Genomic DNA, 18,484 nt, shown 5'->3' on the forward strand with positions numbered 1-18,484 from the left:
ATTCTGCTTTGCCCAATATAAAATCCTACCTTGGGCATTTTCATAATAAGAAAGAGCTTTTGTGTCTGAGGGAGGAATATGCAATAGAGTATGTGTATATAATCAAACCCAAAGAACATTAACCAGGATAATAAAAATTTAGGCGGAATCTAGGTCAACTGATATTTCCCACCATTTATCTAGCAAAGTTAGAGGCCCCCTTTAGGCCTTAGCAGAAAACATCTGTCAAAACTTGTTTTTCCACCAGGTGCAGTGGCTCATGCCTGTAATCCCAGCACTTTGGGAGGCGGAGGCAGAAGGATCACTTGAGGCCAGGTGTTTGAAACCAGCCTGGCCAATATGCAAAAACGCATCTCTACTAAAAATACAAAAATTAGCCAGGCGTGGTGGCTCACGCCTATAATCCCAACGCTTTGGGAGGCTAAGGAGGACGGATCATTGAAGGCCAGGAGTTCGAGACCAGCCTGGCCAACTTGGCAAAACCCCGTCTTTACTAAAAATACAAAAATTAGCCAGGTGTGGTGGCACACGCCTGTAATCCCAGCTACTCTGGATGCTAAGATATGAGAATCACTTGCACCGTGGAGGTGGAGGTTGTAGTGAGCCAAGATCGCGCCACTGCACTCCAGTCTAGGTGACAGAGCGAGACTCTGTCTCAAAAAAAAATTTTTTTTAATTTTTTTACATTTTAAAACTCTCATTTTGCCTTGTTACCCTACCAACAGATAAAATGAACTTTTTAAGTGGCTGGGACAGGACTGTTTATAATCTGTTCATCTAAAACATTTAAGTAATACAGTAAAATTTACTTCATTATACATCATATAAGCAGTTAAGCAAGTAAGATGTGGAGTGCCACTCCTGGGTTGCAAGGGAGGTGGGGGTCATTGCTGGGTGGTTTCCATCCTACCTTAAGTTCCCACATGTACTTACCATGTGATTTGGGCAAGCGATTTAACCTGTCTGAGGTTTACTTTTTTAATCCCTACCATGGAAATATTTAGAGCACCTCCCTTACATGGTTGTAGGGAAGATAGAAGGATATTGAATGTTTCTACAGCACTTAGCAATGTGCCCTCACAATAAGTGCTCACTGCTGTTATTAACTTCTACAATATAGATGACAGTTGGCCTCAACTTGAGGATCATGTCCAGAAAAATTCTAGTATTGCACGTTCTTGAGAATATTACCTAAGTCACCCAAACCTAGAACTAAATAGTGTCCCCAGATGCTACAGAGGTGCTCTCTCATGCCTTAAGTAAGGAAGAATCATTGAACCTGTAGGTGTATATCTATAAATACCAAAGAAAGAGTGTTATAAAAGGAAAACCTCAATGCAATGAGCTATGGGGGAAAATTTGGTAGAAAACCTGGAGTGTTCTACTTCCTGAGTCCTATTGTTTGAAAGGCTAAGTGAGCTGATCATGGCTGTCTCAAGATTCAAAAACAAGTATTTAACTAAATCCGTGAAGCCAGCTAGTAAATCTGTTTAATTACTAAATTATTAGATTTTTAATTAATAAAGTATTGCAAGTGTCCATGTCTTTTCATTTTTTTCACTTTCTTCTTGGTCTTGGAGCTCTCTTATTACCCAGTATAAAGTAGCAAAACTCCTCATAGCTTAATTTAGCAACACAATTATGTCACTATATGAAATAGAACAATAAAATTTACTTATATATTCAATATTTAGAAAAAATAAAAACAAGCACTAGATGTTCCTACTAGCCTCTTTTCCTTGAATAAATACCAAAAAAAAAAAAAAAGGTTTTGACTCTGTAGTCCTATGGCATCATCAGCTCAGATTTAGAACTCTCTAGATCTTTCTGGGCCAACTGTCTTATATTTGAATATGTGGAGCTAGAGGCCTAGAAACAGGTTAAGGTCCAAAACGATTCATCTCATAGTTATATGGAGACAAAATTCCAGAATCATTGATTTCAAGAAAATATGAAACTGTTGTCTTGGGTCTTTGTCTTTCATACAGGGTTTCTTTAGAAGAACCATTCAGAAAAATCTCCATCCCTCCTATTCCTGTAAATATGAAGGAAAATGTGTCATAGACAAAGTCACGCGAAATCAGTGCCAGGAATGTCGCTTTAAGAAATGCATCTATGTTGGCATGGCAACAGATTGTAAGTAGATCTTCATTTGCTTCGTATTCAAGGAATGTTGATTAGGAAAGAGTTTGGTTCAAGGAGATCGACTGGGCAGAAAAGAAAGCAGGAACTCATGAAGACAGAGAAGGGAATACCTTACTTTCGCATATACCCCTCACTCCCCACATCCAGGCTTGCCCTGAAAGGGAGGTGGGAGCCATTGCTGGGTGGGCTCCATCCTACCCTGTCATACCACCTCCTAACTGTCAAAGTATGGATGATGGAGGAGGAAATGCGGTTAAATTATCCCTATCGCATTTGCAGGCCTAGTTGTTAGCAACACTCTGTTTGAGACAGAGATTACAAATGAGAGGTCTGGTCCATTTACCTTGATAAGGTCTCATTCTATACATAGTGTTCACATGGGGTAGAGCCTCAGGGACTAGTCCTAATATTTTTTCAAGAGCAAAGACAGGAATTTATTTTATGGACATTTTTGGAGACAGGGCGCTGGCAGAAAACATCATGTTCAGAAATTTCTGAAGAATGCAAAGTTGAGTGCTATTGCATGAGTCATCCTGCAGTTGGTTGTTTGTTATATTTTTAGCAATAAAGACATTCCGAGCTGAAGTCGTCCTACCCAGTTTTCAAAGTGCTACAGCATATGGTGGCGAGATTAGCCCTTGGGGTCTCTTCTCCCCACACTGTGCGAGGGATTTACACCAGTCACTTTAATTAATCTAATCATAAAAATAAGAATCATGTCATTCAGAATATGTGGCCTCCCTTTTGCCAGGCATCAGTATTAATGATTTCTACTGGCATAAATTTTTTGCATATCAGTGAGAGATTCCAACTATTAGTTAAAAATTAAAAAGAAAAAGAAAGATAAAAAATTAAGAAAGAAAAAAGAAAATACAGTGAGGATTTTTCCTGGTGAAGAAATAATCATGGCTCACATTTTATGTGAGAAATAGAGTTCTTTCACTGAGAAAAAAAAAATCTGTGAAATGTTCTGGTTTGCCCATTAAAGAAGAAGGAAGGGAGAATCTTTAAAAAGGAAGAGGGTTATGTTAGGGTGTTAGGCTGGAAATCCTGGGTTAATCCCCACCTCTGGCTGAGTATTTTCTTTATCTTTATCTCTTAAAGGCCTTTAGCCCTTGCCAACAATATGCCTGATAAGGATATGTGAATATGATTGACTTAGAGCCAAATACTTAGATATGCCACTATGACAAACTTATTATTGAATATCCACTTCAGTGTTTTATTGAGAAGTTTAAGATACGAGTGTCTATGAGGTTTAAAAACTCAGTGTTACTCTAGACTGTATGGAAATAAATTTTGAGTGCCCTTTACTTGCTTGTGAGGGATTCTAAGAGCTCAGGCTTTCTAATCAGAAAAACTTCTGTTCGAGTCCCAGATCTGTCACTTACTAGCTGTGTGACCTTTGGAATTAAGCCGAGATTTTCCTTCTGTGAAATCATTGCCTACCTTGTAGAGTTGTTTTCAAGATTAAGTTAGACAATGTTCATCAAATGCAACAGTCCCTGGCACACCGGAAGCATTTGGGAAGGGGTTGAGGGTATTATTACCGTTCCTCCTTTCCCTTTAGTAACTGAACCAAAATGACATAACAGGGCTCATTCATATTTTCCTCATTTGTAAGCGCTCACATGACTTTGACAATCCAATCAAATCTAAATGATCTGGAATTTAATATTCTCTTTAAATTAGAATATTTAAATGGTGGACTAGCTAGGCACCTTGGTTCTCCTTCTCTTGCTATGTCTGCTTTTTTTCTTTTCCTACCAGGTCACACCTTCATCAAGAAATGGCCCTAGGACAGTGATGTCGTAGAACTGGAGTCAGGAGTCCTGGGTCTTGCCTTGGCTCTGCCATTAACTTGCTCTGTGACTTTAGGCAAGTCACGACCTCTCTGGATCAATTTCTTCTTCTTTCTGTGAAAAGAGAGAGTAGGACTAGATGACCTCTAAGTTCTCTTCCAGTTCTAAAATACTATGACTCTGCAATGTAAAAACTGAGCCTTTCCATTCCATTGATAGTTACCAAGTCTAGTGAAACGGTTTTGTTTTTGGAAATTAACCACAGAAATATAGGTTTCTTGTTACCTGCCCTTCTGATTTTCCTTTCACCCAAATGATAGAAGTCAGGACTGCATTTACTGAGCACTTATAATGCATTATCACATTGGATACTCTGTGAAGTGGGTATTATTGAGCCCATTTTGTATAGGAAGAAATGAAAGCTCAGAGAACCTGAGGAACTTGCCAGAGGTCACACAGCTAGAATGTGATAATATCAGAATTCAAACCCATCTTTCTAGATTCCAAAGCCTGAACTCTTTAACCACCCTTGAGGGTGGACCAGGTAGAGAATAATGCACAGTGAATACCCTGAGGCCCAGGTGAGGCCCAGCCACATTCCAATTAGCCCTTAAGGGAGCCATGAAGAGTTGGGGTCCTTTTTCCTTTTAAAAAAAGGGATCACGAGCCTCCCACTTACTGCTCCATAACGTTTCTTTTTTTTCTTCCCATGACTTTTCTTTAACCTGAAGTTCTCCTTACTAAGAGCCATTTTAGGGGAAGCGGGGAGGATAGAAACCCAGAGACTGAATTCAGATGACTGGCTGGACAGATTTCTCTGTGATCTTGTGGGTAGTATGGATTTTACCTCTCTCTGCTTCACTCTGTTTTAGAACCACCTTCTGTGGAGTTGGAGTGTGCAGTGTCTAGGTTCTCTGGGGACTTTGTTTTGAAAAGCTGGCCGGTCATGGGGAGTTTGGCTCTAGAGACCATGTTGGACAAGACTAGTCAATGGCAGTTTGCTGGTGACGAGAGAAAATGTCCCAGCGTGACCCACCCTGAAGGACCCAATGAGCCATCTGTGCATCAGTGGTCCCACCCCTGAGGCTCCAGGAAGTGCAGCTTGCTGTGTGTCTTGGGAGCATCTGTGTGCCTTGTCTCATCTTTCTCCCCCTCCCAGTGGTGCTGGATGATAGCAAGAGGCTGGCCAAGAGAAAGCTGATAGAGGAGAACCGGGAGAAGAGACGGCGGGAAGAGCTGCAGAAGTCCATCGGGCACAAGCCAGAGCCCACAGATGAGGAATGGGAGCTCATCAAAACTGTCACCGAAGCCCATGTGGCGACCAATGCCCAAGGCAGCCACTGGAAGCAAAAACGGAAATTCCTGGTAAGGCTTCCTTGCACCGATCAGTTTCACTTACACGCCAGTGTTTTCTACCTCAATTTATTCAGTCCTCATCACCTTGGGATACTGGTGTTATTGCCTCATTTTACTGATAGGAAAACTGTAGCTCTGAGAGGCTGAGTAACTTGTAAAGCTAGGATTTGAGTCTAGGTCTGTGTGAGAATAAAGGCCACTCCTATCATCTACTTTGTGATCTGCTGAATTCTAAAACAGTTTCTTAGGCCACATTATATCAGTTTGCTTTTACTGTTAGAAAGACCACTCCTGGACCAACTAATTAGTAAAATGTTTTGTCTGCCATCTTTTACTTTTTATACCCGTTTCTTTCCTCAGATGCCCAGTATATGCATATTTAGTCCCTAAACTCAATCCCAAATATTCCCTTTATAATAGCCTTTAGACCTCAAGTATATTTTTATGTCAACAGAAGTCAAAATTTTTTAGCTTAAATTAAATGTGCTTGACTCAAGAAGGGCAATGGGAATGAGGGAGTAGGGATAGGGTTGGGGGGCACAAGTGTGCAGAGAAAAAAGACCTTCCAGACCCTTGCAATATTGATGTTTAATATTCTTATAAAAATTACCAGTTGTGAAAATTCTTCCCATTAATTTCTTATTCAGACTTCATAGTGTTTTGAGGTAAGCTGGAATTACTATCCCCATTTTACAGACATGCAAACCAAGCCCAAGGCCTTAAGCCGCTTGCCCAAGATCACACTGCTAAAAGCCAGGCACCAAAGCCAACTCGGTCTTCTGGTTCCAAGTCCAGGCTCTCCACCCACCTCATTAGAAAGACTACCTGCCCTACTAGTGCTGGACCATCTCAGAGACTGACTCTGCTCTTAGTTTATGATGTAAAAACCCTTTTCAAGTACCTGCCTGACAACAGATATTTTGTGGTTTCATTTGTATCCCTAGGGCACATTAGAGTACTTCCCCATCTGAACAAGAAGATATAGTGGTATAATTATCCTTGTACCTCAACATTAACATCACAATGAGATAGTGGATCTTTTTCTTAAAACAACATAACAACAACCTTAAAGGAAGTTTTGGAAAGAAAAAGCTTATGCATAATTCACCTGTACTGACACAATTACTTTCATTGTAATGAAACAATAACGCCAGCACTTTGTTGATGGCTTTCACTAACAGCAATGTTAGCAAATATCTAGATGGCCTTTATCATATGCCAGGTACTATTCTAAGTGCTTTTCATTCATTAACTTCCTATACCAATCCTGTAGGTAGATGTGGTTAATATCTCCATTTTACAGAAGAGAGAACTAAGGCAGAGAAGTTGAGGAAACTTGCCTGAGCTCCCACAACTAGTAAATAGTGGTGATGGATGCAGCCAGCTCCAGGATTTATGCCTCTACCCACTACCCTTTGCAATCTTGGCACCTGCACAAACCCAAAAAGCCTCTGAAAGATCCCAGCTCTTTGGAGGAGCAGCCTCTCAGTGCCTTGATCTTGCATCTTCACCCCACCCTGGTATATCTGCCAGAAAATTCAAAAGCACTAATTCTGGATTGATAGACCAGTTCTAACACAGTACACTTGGGGCATAGCAAGACAGAGTCCTACCTAATTGCAAACTTAAATCCATCCTTTCCCCAAATGTGTCACCCATAAATGGACGTTGTAGAAACCACTTCCAGGCCTGGCACTGTCTCCTGATTTCAAGTCGTGATCAAGCTGAATTCCAAGTAAGGTAGAAGATTTGAAGTTCATCCTGGACTTCTCCCGGGAATTTTATACTTTTATTGTCTTTACTCCCCATAGAGAATGGATACTAGTCCAACTAAACTTGTTTAAGTAGTCATAAGGTGCTTCTTTCCAGACTTTAAAGATTTGTTCTTTTATTTAAGAAACATTTATTGAGTGGATACTATGTGCCGGAAAGTAAATAAGTCAGGCACATTCCTCTAGTGGGAGACAGACAATAAGAGATAAACAAATAAAATAAATGCACATAATGGTAAGTGCAATGAAGGCAATAAACAGTGTGATGGGACAAAGGGTTTGTGAACTGGAAGTGGGGAGAGACTTAATTTCTCTGAACATGGTGGTCAGAAGAAGCATCTCTGAGGAGATGACAGTGTGCTATGTCTGGAAGCAGAGAAACCACCTCTATAAAGCAAAATACAATCAAATATCTTCATGCTGTGTGGTCACAATATCTAGTCATTAGAACTAGTCTTGAGGTCTGCACTGTTTACTTAAAGGCTCCTAACAGTTCACCAGCCTGACCATCTATGGAAAGAATCTATGGCACAGAATGATTTGCCATTAGGCTTCTGTCAGAACCATGAGATTACCCATGCACAAGAGAGTTTTCTTCTCCTTGTAGGGCTGACATGAAATGTATCTTTTGTAGATCTTTAATCTGCTCAAGAAATTGTCCCTCTTGATTCAAATGTAAATAACTGCTTCTCCAAGCCTAGAGGATTATTGGGAAGGCTCAGAACTCCTCCACTGTCCTGTCTGTCTCTACAATGAACTTCATTTCTGTCAGCCAATCCCCTTCTGTGCCTGGGATAACCCCTGCATCTCCTCGCAGGAGAACAATGTTCCATTCAGCCTCCACACTTGACTATCTATGCTATGTGTGATGGAAACTTGTGGTAGCTTTTCTCCAAGATGGCTGCCATCAAATTATTTCTCGTCCCTGTATACACAGCCCGTTCTCTCCCCGGGAAAGGTAGAGTCTTTTCCCCTCTCCCCTTGAATCTAGGCTGGTATCTGATGCCTTTAAACAGTGCATTTCGGCAGAAGTGATACTTAAGTTACTTCTAAGGTCGGGTCATAAGAAGCCTTGCAGCTTCCACTTGGGTATCTTGGGGGAGGGAAGCCACCTGGTCTCTCATAGCAGTTGACTATATATTTAAAAATAGGAATAATAATAAGAATAATAAAAAATAATAATAAAGGTCCAACTACTCTGAGACCACCAGGAAGTGAGGAATCCCAAGCTAGCCACGTAAAAAGGCCACACAGAAGGAGAGATTCCCAAGCAGCCCAGGGACCAGAAATATGAGTAAAGAAGCCTTTATATGACGCCAGCCTCTACTGCCATTTGATGGCAGCTGTATGAGGGCCCCCTAGCTGTGCCAATCAATCCCCAGAACTCAGAAAGAAAATTAAAAATTGTTGTTTTAAACCACAAAGTTTGGGGTTAGTTTGTTATACAACAATAAATAACCAGAACAGAGCTCAAAAAATATTTGTTGAACTGAACATACAGTTCCACTCACCCATCCTTGGAGGTAGTACAGTTAAGCCCTCTGTCTTAGCCATTTACATATTTACATATACTTCTTGCAGAAAAGTGACTCCAACTGAGTATTTATGCTCAGGATGAAAATTTCACTGAGTAGTGAATTAGTCCTGCAAGGACATTAAGAATCTTTACTTAAAGACAGCTTTGCTAAGTGGTATTCATGTACTAAAAGGTATCATGTACCAAACAGGCTTTTTGTACATTAGGATTTGCATCTCCTGTGTGCTAATACCCCTTTTCCTGTGCTTGCAACACTGCCACGTTATTTATTTTTTATGTGTTGATGTCCCATTTTGTTCCAAAAAAGAATTCGAGGAGGCCTGTCATGTTAACAATAGTATAAAAATATGTCATATGGGATTACATGTTGTCATTAAAGCTGAAAGTATTCATTTATCTGGAATGGGTAAGTACATTATTCCCTAAAAGGAGCTACTGACATAGTTTTCAGTCTAAGACCAGGACCCATTTTCACTTTAAGACCAGCACTCAAGTCAGAAATAGAGACAGGGCTGGGCGCAGTGGCTCATGCCTGCAATCCCAGCACTTTGGAAGGCCAAGGTGGGTGGATTGCTTGAGCCCAGGAGCGTGAGACCAGCCTGGGAAACACAGCGAGACTCCATCTCCACAAAAAATAAACAAATTTAGCCAGACTTGGTTATACTCACCTGTGGTTCCCCACTACTCAGGAGGCTGAGGTAGATGGATCACTTAAGCCCAGGAGGTCAAGGCTACAGTGAGCTGTGACTATGCCACTCCACTCCAGGCTGGACAACAGAGTAAAACCCTGTCTCAAAAAAACAAAAAAAAAAAAGAAAAGAAAAGAAAAAGAAAGAAAGAAAAAGAAACAGAGACAGTGATTTGATCTGGATTTTAAATCTATATTTGGGTCTGAAAAAATTACAGTCTTTGGCAAATGAGGAACTTTTGCAAAAGCCATTAAGATTTTCATAATAAATCTAAAGCCACTCTTTAAAGCTTCTCCCAAAAGCATTTAAATCATATAATTTTCTAGTTTTCTCCAATCTTCTCAAATCTCTGAGGCTACAGAAATGCCTAATTTCACCACCAACAATTCATGTGTGATGACAGTGAGGATGAAAAGCAGAAGCAGGCTGAGAAGAGAACAAGCAGCATCTGATGCCAAACAAGGGAAAGCAGGTCACTCCACCAAGGGCAGCTCACTTCTAGACCTCCAGTAGCAGCCCCTGACAGCAACAATCTTGTCTATTGACATCATTTATTATTGTCTGCTGACATTGTATCATTATTCTGCTCCCTCAATTTTCATGCAAAGTTGTAGCTTTGGGTGAATATCTACCCAAGTATAAAATGCGACCTTTAGGTTCAGAGGAGACCTTTCCTACTTTTTCCCTGGCAGAGATACTGTCTGATTTCACACACTCAACTGGGGTAGCTTCAGACAAGGGGATAAACAGAAGGGTCAGATAGGGTGAGTGATGAGGCCATACATGGTCTGTGTGCACAGCTCATAGGACAAGTGCAATCATGTCAGGAAGGCATCTATCACCCCAAGTTATTAGAATAACATCAGAAGAAGGCAGGATAATTTAGTAGTTACATGAATGGGGATTGGAACCAGACAGCCCAGATTCCATGCTTGCCTCTGTTGCTTTTTTAAGTGTGGCTTTGGGCAAGTTATTTCACCTCTCTAAGGCTCAGTTGCCTTATGCCGTTGCTGAATGGCATAAAGCAATAGATACAAGTGGGTTAATACTGCCTGGCATATTGTTAGCAACCACATAAGTGGTTACTACATGCACCATCCTTACCACCCCCACACCCTGCACTGCCACCATCTTATTCCTGCTCATCCCAGGAAAAGGGTGAGGCTGTAGTCGTATCCCATGGCCCAAGGACCTTGAATTATTATCTGCCCAGGTCTTCCTGCCTAGCCTGGCAAAGGTACAAGAAGACATCCTATGAACAAGTGCAGAAGTGAGAGTCCCATCTGGCCCCACTCCATTCTGCATGTGCCAGAGAGTTACCTTTTCAAGCCAAGAAGTCCTTGGCTCTGAGCCAAGGACTCAGCAAAGAGATCAGCTGGCAGCATTTCCTACTCACCTTGAACAATACTAATGAAATAATCAAAGCAGAAAGCCAGTTGGTCGTGATTTGTATAAGACCAGCCTCACCCGTGCTGAGCAAGGGCTGAGGTCACCCCTGAACACACACCTGAATCTCTCCTTTTGCACCCTCCACCCCCACTACCCCAAGAAGTCATTCTGGATTCCTTACCCCACAGCCAGTCCATTTTTGGCCCCTATTTTCAACTGCCAATATACAACTGTAATTCTCTAGGCCTCTCCATCTCTACTGCCATCCCCATAGTGCACTTCAGCCTGCCCAAACAACAGCTGTTTCCTGCCTGTTTTTTCCTTTGGCTCCCCACATATCTTCTCCATGCAGTAACCATCGTGTCATGTCTATGCCCTGTTTACAGCCCTTCAGTAGATGCCCCATTGCATTTAGAATAAGCCCATCTCCTTTCCAGGGTCTACAACGCCTAGCATCACGGGTCCCCCTGCCTACCTCCGCTTCCTCATTTGATGCCATCACTGGGCTCTAACCACATGGGCCTCCTTTCTGGCTTTGGGACTTTGCACTGGCTTTCCTCTCTACCTTGAGTGTTCTTCCTCTGGCCCTAAGGAAAGCTACTTCCTTGACATTCCTCAAGTCAAAGTCCACACATTGCTTCTCAAAGGGGCCTTGGCTGACCTTCCTTTCTCCTGCCTCCCCATGTATTATCATGTCACCTCCAGACTTATCACAAATTCTTCCATGAATACGTGTTTCTTATTTATTGTCTATCTCCCCTCACTACAATGCAAGGTCCTTGAGGATACACTGTTCATTGCTGTAACCTCAGCATCTAAAACTAGGCCTGGCCCACAGTACCTGCTCAATAAATATTGGTATAAGTATACATTCATTCACTCACTCAACCAGTAAGCATTCTATCCTCCGTAACTTGGCCCAATGCCTTGTACACAGTAGGCAAAGACAAGTAAGGCTTATTCTCTACCCCCTTAAGTTCATATCTTTGGTGTGTACTTACATAACTATAATAAAAAGTGACAGTAATAAATGCCTAAATACCATATGACTCATAGCCATGGGCCACCATGTGTGTTCGAATGAGGTAAATGTCATTTCAAACTGAGGTCACCTGGGAAAACATCTAGGAGAAGACAGAACTTGAGTTGGGTCTTGAAGAGAAAATAGCATTTGGAAAAGACAGAGATGAGAGACAGAAGTGGGGGCTTTGGAGAAAGCAAAAGTCTGGAGAGAAGGCAGCAGTGAAATGGGAAAATGTAAGGCAAGTTGTAGGGGAGACATAGAGCAGACAGCTGGGCTAGCTCAGGAGGTTCATTTAGGGCAAAGAGAGGATATCAGAATGAGAGTTGAAAATACCACCATGAGCTAGCTAAGGCAGTTGGATCCACAGAGGCAAAAAGCAGGCTTTCCCCACAGGTCTACAGTGGTGAATCTACAAGCAAGCTAGAGACTTACCATCAGTATTGGAGCTTGATCTTGGGCACATAAATATATATGTGTATATGAGAAATGTATTTCATATAGTAGTTTACGAGGCTATTAGCTATAATAAGATATCTAATGGGTTTAACTAATGTGAAATATTTATACTCTATTTTTAACATCTTCCAAATATTTTAGAAAATTATATATTTTTGTTATAGGTGAAAAATCTTCAGGGAAGTAACAAACAGGGTTTCACTGCTCAACCTTGATTAACCTGATAATAACTCGGGTCAATTCATGGATATAGACAAACAGATAGATAGATTCTTTTTTGTTGTTCTGGTATCTAAGATCCATTATGGAAAAAAATCTTAATGATAAAAAATCAAAGAGTTTTACTTTGTTCATAGTTTTACTTCTAGCAATTTTATAGTCCATTAAATAGCCAGAGGCTTAAAAGTACATTTTTTATTCTACCTTGATATATATTTCCATCAGAAAACTTGTGAGCTTGTTACATTTGGGGGTTTAGTTTTACTTAAAATTGCCATATTTCCTTGCATACTTTCTCTCCTTTTTTCAAATCTTTACACATGTCACGAGTGGAATTCAAATAACCTACACACCCACAAATTGAATGCAAAAATTAACATCAGTATTAACCCACCAACATTTCAAAGGACACTGAGTGCCATTTAAATACATCAGATTAGCTCTATCAGTATTCATTGAGAGATGTTTAGATTCAACCAGGCCAAAACAACGTTATTACACTTTTTAATTTTATTTTTATTTTAAAAAGTTCATCCTACATATATATAATTATATAGATATGTAATTAATATATATTTTTGTATAATTTATTTATATATATATATATATATATATATATATATATATATAAAACTCTCTACCTTTTTGAGTGTGTGCCCACATTCCTTTTATCCGTTGATCTTCATAAAAGACTTGTCAAGTAGACAAGGTCAGTGAGATGAGCCTCAGTTTCAGGAATGAGAAGAAATTATAAAGAAGAGCAGGGATATCTGAAGGCTGCAGGGAGCAGCATTACCCAAAGGAGAAAAAGAGGTACCTTTTCCTTTAGCACAATCCAGGTGAGAAAGAGGGAAGGAGAAGGAGGCTGTACATGTGATTGTTTCATCAATTCTGTCTGCTCCCAGAGAGCCAGCTGAACAGTGGCCTTCCTTGGGCTTGCTATGCCAACAGTTGCCCCAAAACATTGTCAGTCATTGTGAAACACGACAGAAACCAGGTTTCACCCACTCACTGCCAGCAACACACACACAAAAATAAAATAAAGTAAAAAATCAACAGAAGACAATGCTGGATGGTCAAAAAAAGTTAAATGCTGCCAGCATTTGTTATGTATTAATAATATGTTTTTAAAACCTTCCCCTGAGGCTGTAACCATGACTCCTGGGCTGCTCCTGTTGACCCTGGTGCTCTGGCACCAAGAAGAGTAAAAGAATCATCTTTTGCTTTTCCTTCTGCTAAAAATGTGATGTGAGCAGTAACAGGAGATATGCGGGAGGAGGTAAGGGAACTGGGTTACTCTAAGCTGGGCTTGGTTACTGCTAACTCAGTGGTTCTCAAAGAGTGGGCCCAGAGCAGCTTCATCAGCACACCCTGGGAACTTGTTAGAAATGCAGATTCCCAGGCTCCATCCCTGACCTGCTGAATCAGATACACTGGGGATGGGGCCCAGAAATCAAGTGATACTGACGCACAGTGAAGTTTGGGGGCCACTATGTTAGGCTAGTCTCACCACTGGTAGCGTCCTCACCGCTCTGCAAGTGAGGAATTCTATTTTGCTCAACTCACTCACAGTGTCAGTTCCTCATTCTCATCCCCCTTCCCCACCCCCATCTCCAAGCACCTGGGTGCGGAAAAGAGAACTGGCCTTGTTCCTGTCTATTCACTGTGGCTCTAGGCAAAGGTGACCACCATTGGGTAGGGCTTGAGTCTGTGATCTCCCTTGGTCACATTCACATCTTCCTGGGAGACAGCTGAAGAGGCTGGCAAGGAGGGTGTTCAGAGGAGTAGAGACTCTGTTCATTAGTGTCAAAAGGTCCACAGGGAGTAAAAGCCTTGCAGTAGGGGTGAGGAGGTGTGGAGCTCTGGGGAGACTGCTGTGTGGAGTCAGGGCCACCCAGATCGCAGGCCTGGCCTCAGCAGCTTGCTCTTAACCTTTCTGATCCCTAGTTTGCTCACCTGCAAATCAGGATTTGAATGAGGACTACTTGAGACAGGGTAGTGTGCGAAGTGGCTGGCTCACTTGTAGGCCACAAATAAATGGTGGTTATGATCATCACAAAGACAAGGAGGAGAAGTGGAGCAGACTCTTCCTGAAGGAAGCACTGGGTGACAGCAGGAGATACATGGACACAGATCACATCAGGGAGGTCACTGAATGAGAAACTTAGGAGTTAGATGGCTACTGTGGACATTGGGAAGCACATAAGTCACCCGGAGGTCTTGCTAAAATGCTGATTCTGCACCACCTGGTCTGGGGAGGGGCCTGAGAAGAAGTCCCCTGGTGACACCCAGGCTGCTGCACTATGCTTTGAGCAGCAAGGCCATGGATTGTTCTTGAGCAAGTAAACAGCAGAGAACTGCCCTAGGGACATTAAATATTAGTAAATTCGCCACTCTGCCCTAAGGTTTGCCAAGTTTCCTGTAGACAGCCTAGCAATCTTCCCCCTCAACCCTCAGCTGAGACCACCTCAAACTGGAGTCTGTAGGGCAGAGGGGTGCTTCAAGCCCCAGCTGGGTCAGAAGCAAGAATCCACAGGGTGCTGTTTGCTAGGGCCCACCCATCGCTCTGCTCTATCACTGCCCACGGTATGCCCACCTCCCACACACAGACACACACCAGCATGTGCAGTGCTCTGAAAATGCCATCCCAGAGCCCCTGGAATTTATGTCACCTTACCTAAGTATACACCCTTTGTGCATTCAGAAGCAGGAGCCAAATTCCTGTCCTTTTTCTTATCTCTCTCACTCTTTCTGCAGCAACAGTCCTGTAAACATTGTCACTGAGGGCCTATTAAAGCAATGGCCAGAACATATATCTTTACTCAAATAAATAAGTGATGTGTAAACTGTACAGTTTGTTAATAAATGATGTGAAAACTGGAAACTGTACAGGATGTCAGTTCAGAAGAGATTTTCTGCCACATAAGAACTATGATAAATAAAGCTCTCTTCAACTTCTTCATTTAAATCTTTCTTTTTTCTCCTCCTTAGCCAGAAGACATTGGACAAGCACCAATAGTCAATGCCCCAGAAGGTGGAAAGGTTGACTTGGAAGCCTTTAGCCATTTTACAAAAATCATCACACCAGCAATTACCAGAGTGGTGGATTTTGCCAAAAAGTTGCCTATGTTTTGTGAGGTGAGGATGTTGTTTTTCCTTCTGCATTATTCTTAATTATCAGTTTCCAGGAATACTGGGTATTATTTACAATTTAATGTTAATTAGTAGGGACTTAATCATATGAAAGCAACGTCAGTACAAAATGAAAATGCATTTTATTTCATTTGAATTTCCCACTTTCTGTATTTAGTAATCATTCATTAGCTTGTCCGTGTAAGGCCCATCAAGATCCTATTCATCCCCCTGATTCCAGGCATTGAGAAATAATGATAGCAATAGATTCCATTTATTCAGCACCTATGCTGTCCTAGTTACCACACTCAGGTACTCAGGTTTGCCCACATTCAATCTAATCCTTCTAACCGATTTGCAGGGTTGCTTGTATTAACCCCATTTTCGATGGGGACAATCAAGATCAAAGATATTAAGTTATCCAAATGTGACATCATGGTTGGAACCTAGGTCTGTATTCTGCCCAGTGAGATGACTGTGTGGTTTTTTTCTTAATCCTCAAGAATAAGTTAAATGCCCCTCACAGAACCAGGCTCTTAATATCCCCACAAATCTTTCCTCTTTTCCTATAAGCTCACTCTTGCTTGTCCCATCTTCAGGGCACCCTGTAGAGCTGTCCCACCAGAGTTCTTTGACTTTCCCTTTGGGACACTTGAACTTTATCAGGCCTGCCGTGTGGTGGCAGGTGCCATAGTCTCTACAGTCAGCTACATGGGCAAGAATCCTAAACAAGTTATCCAATATCTTCAAACTTCACTTATCTCAACTTTAAAATGGGGATTACAATAGTGTCTACCTCTTAGAGCTGTTGAAAGGTTTTTTAAGTGGGATAATATATTTGTAAAGTGATTAGACAGTGCCTGGGTTATAATAAGTATTCCATAGTTTAGCTGCTAATACTGCTTCTATTTTATCTGTTACATTTCCATCCTGCCTCTAACCTTCCTCTTTTTTAATCTAATGGGGTTATGTTTTCTGGAGAACTTTAAAAAAAAATTTCATAAGGTGCTTGTCTATTGCTCCGTATACCTTCAAGGGGACCCAGAAGGACACCAAATAGAGAGGGTCACGGACAGCTGTGAGCCTCTTAGGTAAGCAGGCTGAGTGATGAGTGATCCTGGTCTCACCTAAAAAGAAGCTAAGTTTCCTCACCTGGAATGACTCCTGCTGCCTTGGCTTCCAGCCCTCTTGTGTCTTTGAGTTTGCAATAATGGGAGCCTACCTGGAATCAGAGGGACACAGAGACCTCAGACATTATGAGGACACTTCTCATTGCCAATTTCTGAGCCTCCACAGAAGCCATACCCAGAAGGACAGGAAAGTGGGCTTCGGGAAACAGATATCTTGCCCCTAGACCTAGCTGTGAGAGCACGTTTGCCTCCCTTTTGGCCCCAGTTTCACTGTGGTGGGGGCCAGGTGTCTTAGTTCAGGCCACTACAACAGAATACCATAGACCAAGTGGCTTAAAAACAATAGAAATTTATGTCTTACAGTTCTGGAGGCTGGGATGTTCAAGATCAAGGTACCAGCAGATTCATTGTCTGGTGAGGGCCTGCTTTCTGATTCATAGACAGCTGTCTTCTCATTGTGTCCCCTCATGATGGACAGGACAAGGGAGCTCTTTGGGATCTCTTTTACAAGGGCACAAATCCCATTCATTAGGGCCCCACTCTCATGACTCATCACCTCCCAAAGGCCCTGCCTTCAATACCATCACACTGGGGATTAGGTTGCAACATACAGATTTTGAAGGGATACAGACATTCAGTCTATAGCATCAGGGTACCCGATATGCTAGTACCCACAGCCTTGCAGTAGCAATGACTCATGCCCCACCCCTAAAGAAGTCAGTAGGTACTGAGGAAGGGACTTTGACTTATATCTCTGTGTTGGCCATGGAGCTTCCCATGCCTTTGACGCCTTTTTTAAAAGTAGACATCTATTAACATTTTAGAGGATATTACAAAAATTATACATATTCATTGGATGTTTATTTATACAACATAGTAAAGGTAATGATTTATGGTAACACTACCACAAGATTTTGGCACCTATTTTAGTCTTTTTTCAAATATTTGTGTGTGTACACACACACATATACACATACATACATATATATGAAGTATAAAACATATTTAATATAATGCATACCACAATGTACTGTGTATGAAATTATTTTTAACTTTCTATTAAAGAATGTGTATATGTCATAAGAGTGCAGTTCAATAAATTTTTACAAACTGAACCCACCCACATGATCGGCACCAAAAGAAACAGATCATTACCAGCACCTGTCACTGTACCAACTTTTTACCTTCAATGGGAGGACATAGCGTTTACATATTTTTTCACAAAATGATTTTCAATGACCACATAGTATTCCAAAGAATACATCTACCATAAATTATGTTATCTGTTTTTACTGGATCTATGGTTCATTTCCAATTTTTCACTAATAAAAATATGCTCCTGTGAATGTTCTGGCAACTATATCCTGCCCGCATCACTGACTATGTCTGAAGGGTAAAGCCTGGACATGGAATTTAAGGCCCGAGATATACAGGCTTTTGACATGTGTTGCCAAATTGCCCTCAAGAAGGTATGTGCACTCTCACATCTGCACCGACGGGCTTGTTTCCCCTCACTCTTGCCAGTTCTGGCTGTCATCGTTCTCTTTTGTTTGTGGGGATGGTTTTGTTTTCCTGGACCTCTCTTGGTCCTCTCTCTGGCTGTGTCCCTTTGCCCCCAGTTCTTGGGTCTGAGGAGGAACTCCACTGAGTCTGTCACCCCTACAATTCCAGCCAGCCTGCCAGTCATATGGTGCCCTTTGAACGCCACCCCCACCCCCCCCCGCCCCTGAGATGGTTTTTTTTCAATGTAAAGCTCATGTAAACCACTGAAGAGATATTTCAGTTGAAGGAAGAAAACAGAAGCAGCAGCCATCTCCGCCACCAGGAGCAAAC

At 41.7% G+C, this 18,484-nt stretch overlaps 1 protein-coding gene and 1 long non-coding RNA gene across 13 annotated transcripts in view; one reads left to right on the forward strand and one right to left on the reverse strand.

The window, feature by feature from the left end:
* THRB (thyroid hormone receptor beta) overlaps positions 1–18,484 on the forward strand; it is a 371,664-nt gene that overhangs the window by 341,096 nt on the left and 12,084 nt on the right. For all 12 annotated transcript variants that reach the window (XM_063662112.1, XM_054483657.2, XM_054483651.2 and 9 more), the window contains 3 exons: positions 1,989–2,136; positions 5,107–5,312; positions 15,381–15,527. In XM_063662112.1, coding sequence (XP_063518182.1) covers positions 1,989–2,136; positions 5,107–5,312; positions 15,381–15,527 — 501 coding nt within the window. The remainder of the gene's footprint in view (positions 1–1,988; positions 2,137–5,106; positions 5,313–15,380; positions 15,528–18,484) is intronic.
* Positions 1–18,484, reverse strand: part of LOC129034114 (uncharacterized) — a 119,429-nt gene that overhangs the window by 41,201 nt on the left and 59,744 nt on the right. The window lies entirely within an intron of this gene.

The sequence above is a fragment of the Pongo pygmaeus genome, chromosome 2, assembly GCF_028885625.2.
Source record: "Pongo pygmaeus isolate AG05252 chromosome 2, NHGRI_mPonPyg2-v2.0_pri, whole genome shotgun sequence".
NCBI classification, from domain to species: domain Eukaryota; kingdom Metazoa; phylum Chordata; class Mammalia; order Primates; family Hominidae; genus Pongo; species Pongo pygmaeus.